Here is a 12,400-nt window from a genome sequence, read left to right as displayed (position 1 = left end):
TGCATAGTCAATAAAACACCTGTAAACATCTTTCTGGTATTCTCTGCTTTCAGCCAAGATCAATCTGACATCAGCAATGATATCCTTCATGAAACAGCCTCTTCTGAATCCAGCTTAAATTTCTGGAAGTCCTCTGTTTTTTAATAATCTTCAGCAATATTTTGCTTACATGTGATTAATGCTATTGTTCATTAATGTCCACATTGTGTTGAACTCACCTTTTTCTGAATGGGTACAAATATAGATCTCTTCCAATCAGATGCCTATATAGCCATCTTCCAAATTTCTCAGTGCAAACTAGTGAGCTCACCCAGGGCTGTTATCTGTCTGTTAAAACATGCAGCTTAAACACGACGGTACTCCTGACCATTGTATTTTCAACTGCTTCATATGCATGTAAAAGCTTGGCATTATAAATAAGGAAGGTGGGGAAGAAATGACGCTTTAAATTATGATGTTGTCAAAGAATACTGAACATACCAAATGAACAGAACTATTATGGAAGCATAGCCTTCTTAGCAGCAAGGACACGTTCTCAGATTTTGAGAATTTTATCAGGATGCCCCTGGACAAAGGCATCTGGCCTGGAAAAGAAGAGGATTAACAAAAGAGAAGAAAATCACCAACAAGATGGACTAATTTAGTGACTAGGAACACACTGGAGACAGTGAGAATGGTACAGTACTGGGCAGAGTTTTCCACTGGGTTGCTATGAATAGAGGCTACTCCACAGCATCCAATAAAACAACAACTCTGTGTCAGCCTGCCTGTTTACATCCCTATGATCTACAGTATTTGTAGATGATATGTGAACTTTTAATAATGTACAGGACAGCGTGCTGGCAAGGACAGTAATAAGTGTGAAAGTTCATTATAAAATGAAGGATAAAAGGTAAACACCAGCACTCATCTGTAGAACATTACTACCAATATGGTATCTGACATCTAGATGCAAAATGAGGCTAGCACTTCAATTACACCACAGAAACCAAACTTTCTGACCACATCCTGCTTATGACTACTTTTACTAGTCCCATTTAAAGTCATACTGAATAACTGTAATGGCTAGAACAGTAACTGACTCTGAGAAGAGGATACAAATGTGAACGAAAGTGCAGACAGCACACCTGGCCAGTTCAGATAAGCTGAAGCAACTTGATATATAATAGTGTGCAAAACCAAATACCCTTAATGACACTGGACGAAATCTGTGCAATTTGTTGCTATTATATACCACTGAGTTAGAAGCGACTCAACTGAACTTCCAGTGGATTTTCAGAAGCACTAAAGAACACAGAAGAAGACTGCCCATATCCTTCCCACAGAGCAGCTGGTAAAATCAAACTACATACATCTGCACTGGAAGCACAATTCCTTACCACTCAGCCAGCAGAGCTTCCCAAGATGAAGCAAGAAAATGTGCAATATTGTGTAAAACTAAATACGCTTAATGACATTGGACAAAATCTATGCAGACTAGGAAGCCAAAAGAGAAAGCATCAGATGATTAAAGACCTGAAGAATACTGAGCACCCAAGGATAAGGAAATAGAACCCATAAAACACTGCATATGAGGTCTCTGTAAGGTTATTAAAATCAACTGTCACCAATTTCCTCATCAGATTCAAAAGATGTCCATACCTGGTGGGGAAAGTAAAAACTATGTTGAAGAATTCTGTATTTTTTAGACTTTATGTAAACCCTCCCCCCACCTCAGGATTTATTTGTACAAATAGCCTAAGTGGACATCAGCCCCATGCAGATGGCAGCCTGGTAGGAGGCGATGGTGGAGTGTCATACCAGCCCTTCTGCCCTCTGATGGAGAACTCAATTATGGAGGCTTTGTAGGGGTCTGGACATGTTTAGGAGTCTGACTTAGAGCAGGAGCCTGGGTTCAGGCCTGGGTTGAGGCCTTAGCTGGTGCCTGAGTTGAGTACTTTGCTGAAGCTTCAACCTTACTTTCAGCCTTAGCTTTGGATTCTGGGTCGGTAAAGCCTGAGCCCCTGGACTATGCGGGCCGAGCACATTTCCCAAGCCTGAGATGGGTGACATAGGCAAGTCGGCTGAGCTTGCAATTGGTATCCCTTGGGACCCTGGGCTTGACCTCCTTGGGCTTGACAAGAGCCTTCACAGACTCGGTATGTTCATCCATGGCCTTGGCATCATTGGCCTGCCTCTTCTTCAGGCCCTTGTTGTGCTTCTTTGCAAAGCATATGTTGCTCAGGAATCTGGGGACTACCCCCTTAAGTGACGTATACTGTTGCTACAGGAGTTTCTTGATGCCATTTCTGCGCCATTTTGGGACTGGCTGTGTGTGGTGTGGTATGGTGTGGTGTGGTGTGGTATGGGTCTTGCGGACTTAGCCATGTCTGCACCACTGCCGCAGCTTCCAGAGCACCAGTGACCCGACTTTATGTAATTTTTAGCCATTAATGTTTCACTTTATTGTTGCTGTTACATGCCATCAAGATGACAACTTATGGTGATCTTGTCAACAACAGATTGGAACCTTGCAGCTATCTTGCGCCTCAAGATTTCCAACATTCTCAAGCCCACTGTTACAGCCACTGCCTCAACTGTTGTTGAGGGTCATCTTCTCTTTCTCCAATCCTCCAATTTTTCCAGCACAACGTCTTTTTCCAAGGACCGGCCCCTCCTGACAACATGCAAAGTATATAAGAAAGAGTTTCACCATCCTTGTCTCTAAGAAACAACCTGGCTAGACTTTCTCCAAGACAGACTGGTTTGTTCTTTTGAAAGTCCATAAGAGTGTAAATATTCTTTCTAACACAATTCAAAGGAACTAATTCTTCCCTCATTCATTTTTCATTATATTCATTTTTCAACTTTCAGATACATAATGAAGCAGCTGAAATTGAATGAAGGTGTGTTGTTTGGTTTTCTTAAATTATTAGGAGTAAAATACTACATAGCACAGCATCTAACAGACTGTTATCGTTGTTGTTATTAGGTGCCTGAGCTGAGTATGACTCACAGTGACCCTATGAACAACAGATATGAACCAAGTTCTATCCTGTGCCATCTTCATCATTTATGACACATTTAAGCCCATTGCTCAAAAGTTTAGTTTTGTCCATTTAAACAAAATACTATACTTTGGAAATAAACATATAATTTAAACCTCTTTTGTTCTTAATTTATTATTATTCTCACTTGCAAGATAATACAATAAAATAACCTTATTCATACTTCTTAATTGGTGATCATTACTCAGTAGGGCAAGCTCACCTTTTTTGGATAATCTAAAAGCCTATGATTTTCCCCATCCTGATTCCATAGGTTAGTACAATCATTATCATTACAGGTACAATAATTTATTGCCTTATTTGCAACAAGTTTAAATGTCATACTTAAGAGTAATATTTCAGACAACATGGCTACAAAGGGAAAAAAAGGTTATAATTCAGAGAAACAAAACATCCAATTAATGGTAGTCAAAATATGTCAAAATTCATGTTTCTGTCAAATGACAAAAAAAAAACAGTAATGAAATTGTTACACGATAAAATTATGTGTAAGAAAATGCTTATGATATAGTATTTCTCTTAAGAGGGGGAAGAAAATGACAAAAAACAAACTTAACAGTGTACAAAGTGTACAAAGAAAAACAGGACCAGCCATAAAAACAAAAATGTTAAAAGTGAAAGATGGTAGATTACTTAAGACTAGTTTTCCTTTCTATTTTTCTTGGTTTTCATAATAAGGCAAAAAATAATAGGAAATTAAGCTGAATATCATTTGGAGAAGATGTAGACCAAGTTAGGTAGAAAGGAAAGATAGGTACTGGGGTCATGAGTTTGGTAAAAAATTAGGGTTACTGAGGCTAGAATGAGAATGTCATGCCCAAGAGCCAGTGGTTTCTACTGTTTACCTGGAACTTTTCCAGGTTTAGGAAGACATTAACTACAAAGGAAACTAAAAACAGTCAGGATGAGAAGCTTAGGAATGGATACATGTGTACTTTTGTTCTGTAAGCACTCAGTCTTAACTATCTTTTCATTTTTCCTATTATTTAGGTTCTCCACTAATTTTTTATAAAGTTGACCTAGATTGTGAGCCAACAGTTCTCAAATGGGGAACATTTTTGCCTAGAAGACACTTGGAAATGTCAAGATTTTTTTTAATGTCAGCACTAGTAGAGGCTATAATAAACCCTACAATACATTACTTCTACCCAACCTTCAGGTTCTACCACTCTACTCATAGTTGAAATAGCCCTTGGCATTAAGTAGCTGTTGTTATGCACAACAGAGTCAAGCACAACTCACAGCATCCCTGTGAAGAACAGATCTGAACGCTGCCCTATCCTGCACCATTGTTACGATCTCTAACACACTTGAATGCACTACTACAGTCACTGTGTCAATCTATCTCATGGAGGAGGGTCTTCACCTCTTTTGCTGAACATCCACCTTTCCAAGCATGATGGCCGTCTCCAAAGAATAGCCTCTCCTAACAATATGCCTAAAGTATGTGAGACGAAGCTTTATCATCTTTGCCTCCAAGGTGCACTCTGGCTGCATTTTCCCCAAGGCATTTACCTGTTTGTTCTTTTAGCAGTCCATGGGATATTCAGTACTCTTCTCCAATACCAAAGTTCAAGTGCATCAATTCTTCTACCATCCTTATTCATTGTCCACCTCTCAGATTCACACCAAGTGACTAAAAGTCCAAGGCCTGAATCAGGCATACCTTACTCTTCAAACTGACATTATTGTTCCTCAGTAATCTGGAGAGGCCCCTGACAGCAGATATTCCCAATGCATTATATCTCCTGATCTTTAGAAAATTTATACTTCAATAAAACACTTTTAAAAATTCCAACACTAAAATCAAAGTTGTTCCCTCCACAGAAAATCCCTTTGCTAAACCAGTATAATGAACTGAACTATAAGCCAAGTCACTATAAATAATCAATCCATAAGGAGTCTAATGACAGTTCCTACTTCAAATTCCTCATTATAATTATCCCACATATCACTGCCAAATTAACCTTTTAAAATTATCTTTCTGAATTTAGTACATCACCTTCTTCAAAACTTGAAACTGCTGCCCACAAGTCTTTCCTCCCCAAAGCAATAAAACATCTCAAGCTGGAATTTAAGATACTCTAGAATTTGAGCTCAACCTGTCATTCTGAGGCTTTTCCTATACAAAGACATACACCTTTCTTTAAATTATTTTGCTTAATATTTTTCTAAAATTATTATTTCTTTTCCCCATTTCTATGGCTTTTTCCAAGGTATTTTCTCCACCTGATGTATTCAGGCCTTCACTTCAATATGTAATTCAAATGCTAATTTTCAGTATATAGTCATTTTTGAGGTCTTTTTTTTTTAAAAAAAAAATTTTAATGAAAGTTTACAGAGACTTTGGATTTACATTCATTCACTGTTGCACTTTTCTCCCTGCCCACCTCTCCCCCACAATTCGCTTTTCTTTTTGAAAAGTTAAAAAAAAATTCTTTCATTTTCAATCCCTCCCCACAAGTTCACTCCTCTATGCTACCTTCGTTCTGGACTCTTATCATAACAATAATATATCTAATCATATATCCCTTTTAAACAGTTCTATCCCTCATCTGTTTCAATGAAGTATATATCATTTATCTCATCTTTCTCAGTTTCCCCCTAAACCCAATGTCTGTCCTCTTTTATAACATTGACATTAAGCTGTATTTGTCTTTTTGTGACTGAGATATTTCACTCAGCATAATGTCCTCCAGAGTCGCCCATTTTGTGTAATATTTCATGAGTTCCTTGTTTTTCAATGCTACATAGTATTTCATTGTGTGAATATATCACAGCTTCTCTATCCATTTGTTTGTTGATGGGCACTTGGGTTATTTCCAGCTCTTTGCTATCGTGAGCAAAGCCAAAATAAACACAGGTGTGCATGTATCTGTTTGGGTGGCAGTTAGGGTTTCTTTGGGGTATATTCCCAGTAGTGGAACTGCTGGGTCAAATGGTATTTCAATCTGCAACTTTTTGAGAAAGCACCACACTGCCTTCCATACTGGTTACACCATTTTACACTCCCACCAACAGTGAATAATGGTTCCAGTTTCTCCACAACCTCACCAGCATTTGTTGCTTGCTGTTCTATTAAAGTTTACTATTCTTACTGGGGTGAGACAATATGTCATAGTTGTTTTGATTTGCATCTCTCTTAGAGCTAGGGATTTTGAATATTTCTTCACTGTTTGTTTGCCATCTGAATGTCTTCTTCGGTGAAGTGTCTATTTATATCTTGTGCCCATTTTTCAATTGGGTTATTTACCTTTATCTTGTTGTGATGCTCGAGTATTTTATAAATTCTAAATATAAGTCCATTGTCAGACATGTCATTACCAAATATTTTTTCCCAGTCTGTGGCTTCCCTTTTTACCTTGTTGGAGAAGTTTTTGGATGTGCATAGGGATTTGACTTTTAGAAGGTCCCTTTCATCTATTTTATCCTCTTCTGGTTGAAGATTTTTCAGGATGCTTGGAAGACTGTTTACATTGTGGATTAGGACTTCTTGAGTTCTACCAAGCTTTTCTTTAATGAACTTGGTTTATAGTCCTTGATTTTAGTCCTAGGTCCATGATTCACTTTGAGTTTTTTTTGTGTATGGAGTGAAATGTGGATCTTGCTTGAGTTTTCTGCAGATAGTTTTCCAATTTTGCCAGCACCATTTGTTAAAAAGGTTGTTGATTCCCCACTTGACTGATTTCATCTCCTTATCAAAAATCAATTGACCATAGGTAGATGGGCTGATTTTTGGATTTTCAATTCTATCTCATTGATCTATGAGTATGTCATTGTACCAGTACCACTCTGTCATGACCACCACGGCTATGTAGTAGGATTTGAAATCAGGGAGTGAGATGCCTTCTCTTTTTAAGGAGTGCATTGCTTATTTGGGGCCTCTTTTCATTCCAAATGAAATTGGAGAAAGCCTTTTCCATCTCATTGAAGAATGGGATTGGTATTTGTATCGGTATTGCATTGAATGTGTAAATTGCCTTAGGTAGTATTGTCATTTTCACAATATTTAGTCTTCCTATCCATGAGCAAGGAATATTCTTCAACTTCTCCAGGTCTCTTTTCGTTTCTTGTAGTAATGTTTTGTAATTTTCTTTGTATAGATTAATTGCGCTTCAAGGTCTTTTTAAAAGATCTCTTCATTCTCTAGGGAGCTCTGGTGGCCTAGTGGCAAGAAGCTGCACTGCAATCTCGAAGGCACAAGGGTCGAGGCCACCAGCTGTTGCACAGGAGAAAGGTGGATCATTTCCTCCCATGTGATTAAGTGCCTCTGAAAACCAGCCAGAGAGCCAGCTATGAGTTGGTTCTGATGCTACAGTAAACAACAATTTCATTCTCTAAAAATCCATGTAAGTTTAACTATATCACTTAACACAAATTATGTCCCTGGTAAGATTAAATATATGAGAACTAAAAAAATACTATCTTTTATGCCATTAATGTACTTCTCCTGAAAGAATTCACATGGCCAACACAACACATAAATTTATTATAAATCGTATCAACAGCATATAGCAACAACACAAGCATATGAATATTATGCTGCTGCTGCTGTTGTGTACCATCAAGTTGGAACCAACTGATAACAGACCCTCTAGCATGTTTCAGAGGCAGTTAAATCATGTAGACTGCCTATCTTTCGCCCATGGAGCAGCTGGTGAATTCAAACCATGAGCTCTGGTGATGGAGAAGAATACTGAATATATCACAGACTGCTAAGAGAACAAACAAGTTCATCCTAAAGAGGGTGAAGCCAGGCTGCTCCTTAGAGGCAAGGATTCTGAAGCTTCATCTGATATATGTTGGACATGCTGCAAGGCGGGATAAGTCCCTGGAAAGTGAAGTCATGCTTGGGAGGGTGGAGGGACAGCACAGGAGAGGAAGACTCTCAGTGAGATGACAAGATTCAGTGACTCTCTGCTCCTCGTCGATCAAGATTGTCCTCTGTTCTCGAGCAGCCTAAGCTGCATCCCTGAGACACAATGGTGAAGGTCAGAGTAAACAGATTTGGCCACACTGGACGCCTGGTCACCAGGGCTGCTCTTAACTCTAACAAAGTGGATATTGTTGCCATCAGTGATCCCGTCATTGACCTCAACTACATGGTCTATATGTTCCAATAGGATTTCACCCACGGCAAGTTCAACAGCACTGTCAAGGCTGAGATTGGGAAGCTGGTCATCAATGGGAAAGCCTTCACTATCTTCCAGAAGAGAGATCCTGCCAACATCAAGTGGGGTGATGCTTGTGCTGAGTATGTTGTGGAGTCCATTGGTGTCTTCACAACCTTGGGGAAGACTAGGGGCTCACTTGAAGGGTGGTGCCAAACGGATAATCATCTCTGCTCCTTCTGTCAATGCCCCCATGTTTGTGATGGGCGTGAGCCACGAAAAGTATGACAACTCTCTCAAGATTGTCAGCAATGCCTCCTGCACCACCAACTGCTTGGCTCCCCTGGCCAAGGTCATCCATGAAAATCCAGCATCATAGAGGGATTCATTGCCACCCAGAAGACTGTGCATGGCGCCTCTAGAAAGCTGTGGCATGATGGCTGTGGAGCTGCCCGGAACATCACTCCTGCATCTACTGGCACTGCCGAGGCCGTGGGCAAGGTCAGCTCTGAACTGAATGGGAAACTTACCAGCATGGCTTTCTGTGTCCCCAACCTGACCTGTGGACCTGATCTGCTGTCTGGAGAAAGCTACCAAATATGATGACATGGAGAAAGTAGTAAAGCATGGATCAGAAGGACCCCTCAAGGGCATCGTGTGATACACTGAAGACCAGGTTGTCTCCTGTGACTTTAACAGTGAAGCTCACTCTTCCACCTTTGATGCTGGGGCTGGCATTGCCATGAATGACCAATATGTTAAACTCATTCACTGGTATGACAATGAATTTGGCTACAGCAATCAGGTGGTCAGTCTGATGGTTCACATGCCCTCCAAAGAGTAAGAGCCCCTAGGAACACAGCCCCAGCAATAGCACTAGGGGGGCGGGGGGGGGGGCGAGAGAGAGAGAGACCCTGAGCTGCTGGGGAGTCCTTGCCCCAACTTGATCCTCCCACACACTGAGAATCTCACATCCTTGACACAGTTTTCATCCATACCCCTGAGAAAGGGGAGGGGTTGGAGAGCCCATCTTGTCATGTACCATCAAGTACATGGTACTCAGCCAAAAAAACCCAAAACACAAAAAACCAGTAAGATTGGCACAAGACAGAGCAGGATTTAGGGCTCTTGTACATAGGGTTGCTATGAGTCACAGGCAACTCGAAAGCACGTTAACAAAAACAATGTATTTGGGATGGCAGAGCAGCTCTTTACCACTAGGCCAAGAGAGCTCCTTATAAATCATATAAGACAGATAAAAGGACATACTTAGCACATTCCCTTAATAAATTAAGTAAACATGAGTTTAATTATAATTTGCATATCACTAATACTTGAGAAGTAATTCACATATAAGCATACAAATAAGACTGCCATCATTATACCTTTTTAAAAAAAGAAATTTTACCTTTTCAGTTGTAAGAGGTTTTGCAGGCTTTTCTGGCTCCTTTTCTCTCTTTTTCTCCTCCTTTTTTTTTTCCTTTTCTTTCTAAAACACAGTGCAAAATTTTGATAATAACCTTATTTTTTTATTAGTCTGAATCATCATTTCGAAAAAGCAGAAATTTAAATGATGTCAACATTCCTGTAATATGGAGATACAAAAGCAAACAGCAAAACAATACCTAAAAAAGGAATGCATGTTGATGACACAATAAAAAAAAAATCTTAAAAAAATTAATATACAGTTAGACAATTTATACCTTCATTTATAGTTCAGAATTTGTTTTGCATTTGTTTAAATAAACTAGACTTCTGTTCAATAAATTCTTACCACATCCTTATATAAATTTCCTAATAATGACTATAAAGTTGAATTTTAACTGAGAAAAAAAATCAATTAACTGATGAAACAAACATGTCATACAGAAGAAATAATAGATATACACATACAGGGAAAATTAAGTCCCTAACTTTTACAAATATCGGCATCTCATCACCTGCATGCATCTCCCATCTGCTTCCTCCTTGGTCATTCAAATACTCTGGGGGGGAAACTGCTGTCTGATTTGACCATGTGGGACTCCTTAACTTAGGCAGCAGGGTCTTGGCCACCTCGACAGAGCTGAGAAGCCACTTCCAGAGGTCATTCAGGTACTTTGGGGGGAAAACTGTTTTCGAGCCAAAAAGGAAGCACAACTATATAAGTGCCTCTCAAAACATTTCTGAGGACCAACACAGACATTTGAGAGCCACAGGAGCATCAACTGTTGGCTAGGTGCAGTGAGCCCCAATGGGGTGCAGCACACCCTGGCAGGGAACAGCAAGTCGTGGTGGGGAGCAGTGACCCACAGCGGGACCCACGCACCAGGAGTAAGCACGACAGTGGGAATTTGAGTGAGGTACTTAGGCGGGATCACAGCTGATTGCTGGACCGATTGTGGGACCCCATCACCTTAAGCAGGAAGGAGTGGGGCAGCTGAAGCTTGACTGGGGTGGCAGACCCAGTTCTCAAGGGGAAAACCAAGGATTTCTGGTTTTCCATTCAGGTTCCCCCTGAAGACATTCAAATGGCCAGCAAATACATGAAGAAATGTTCAAAATCCCTAGCTCTAAGAGAGAAACAAATCAAAACAACTATAAGATATCATCTAACCCCAGTAAGAATAGCAAAATTCAACAGAGCAGCTAACAGTAAATCCTGGCGAGTTGTGGAGAAACTGGAACCCTTATTCACTGTTGGTGGCAGTGTAAAATGGTGCAACCACTATGAAAGGCTGTATGGAGCTTTCTCAAAAAGTTGCAAACAGAAATAGCAATTGACTCAGCAATTCCACTAATGGGAATATACCCTAAAGAAACCGTAACTGCCACCCATGCAGATATATGCACACCCATGTTTACTGCGGCTTTGTTCACAATAGCAATAGATTGGAAACAACCCAAGTGCCCATCAACAAACAAATGGGTAGAGAAGCTGTGGGATATTCACACAATGAAATATTATGCTGCACTGAAAGAGAAAGAACTCATGAAATATTATACAAAATGGGTGACCCTGAAGGACATTAGATGAGTGAAATCTCAGCCACAAACGAACAAATACTGCATAGTATTTACTGTTGTAAAATGGGACTGACATCGCAGTTGAGGGGAACCTAAAAGAAGAGGGGATAAATAATATATACTGCATTGAAACAGATGAGGGGGAGAACTGTTTAAAAGGAATATAAAGTTGGATATTATTTTCATGACAAGATTACAGAAAAAAAGAAATGCATGTTAAAGTAGACAGTAGATTTGGGGGTGGGGAGGATTATATAACAATGAAATAATTATTTTTTTTTCTCTTCAAAGAGAAAAACGAACTGGAGGAAGGAGCAGGCAGGGAGGGAAATGTGCAACAATGAATGAATGGAGAAAAATTAAATGGAAACAATATGCTGTAAAAAGATATATACGTTGCATTAAAAAATCATTAATAAAAAATCCAAATATCACCAAAAACGTGAGTCTATTAACATATCTTTTTGTTTCAAATGGGAAAACGAAGTCATTTTCAAGGAAAAAAAAAACCTGTGGGAAATAAGTTTTAGGGCAAGAATTAGATAATTAGTAGATTTAAGCCATATTCAAGATAAACTATAATGAGGTCATAATGTCTACACTTCCTACTTCCTAAAAAGAGATAAGATTGTTGGTGAGATTGTGTCTGGCTCTTCCTCAAAAAGCTGAACATGACCCAGCTATTCTACTACTTGGAATATAGCCTGAGAATATAAGAACTGAGGCACAAACTGAGATTTGTATAGCAGTGTTCATAGCAGCATTATTCACCATCATAAAAACGTGGTAACAGCCCAAATGTCAAACCACAAACGAATGGATGGAGAAATTATGGTACATTCACACAATGGAATACTGTGCAGCATGCAGGAGCAATGATTTTGTAAATTAAACCCTAACTTGCGAGGGACTGGGGAGCATTATGCTGAGTGAACTAACTCAGTCCCACAAGGATAAATATTATATAAAACCATTATTGTAGAATAAGTAAGAGGATCGAAAGGGGTGGGAGAGGTTGGAAGCAGAGGGATGTAGAAGTGCAGGGCGGAGGAGGGGGATTAATCATCAAGTTGTACAATTTGATGGGTGAGGTAAACTAGTAGAAAATAAAAAATACATTTTAAAAAACCATTCTTACCACAACAAGATAAAGGTAAATAATCCAATAGAAAAATGGGCACAGGATATGAACAGGCACTTCACCGAAGACGACATTCAGATGGCTAACAAACACAT

General features: G+C 39.4%; 1 protein-coding gene across 2 annotated transcripts in view; it reads right to left on the bottom strand.

Moving 5' to 3' along the window:
* Nucleotides 1-12,400, bottom strand: part of SMAP1 (small ArfGAP 1) — a 192,665-nt gene that overhangs the window by 61,120 nt on the left and 119,145 nt on the right. For both annotated transcript variants that reach the window (XM_006899385.1, XM_006899384.1), the window contains one exon: nt 9,567-9,647. In XM_006899385.1, coding sequence (XP_006899447.1) covers nt 9,567-9,647 — 81 coding nt within the window. The remainder of the gene's footprint in view (nt 1-9,566; nt 9,648-12,400) is intronic.

The sequence above is a fragment of the Elephantulus edwardii genome, unplaced genomic scaffold (genome assembly GCF_000299155.1).
Source record: "Elephantulus edwardii isolate Elephantulus edwardi_28Jun2011 unplaced genomic scaffold, EleEdw1.0 scaffold00255, whole genome shotgun sequence".
In the NCBI taxonomy this organism is placed as follows: Eukaryota; Metazoa; Chordata; class Mammalia; order Macroscelidea; family Macroscelididae; genus Elephantulus; species Elephantulus edwardii.
This window is presented reverse-complemented; position numbering and strand designations above follow the sequence as displayed.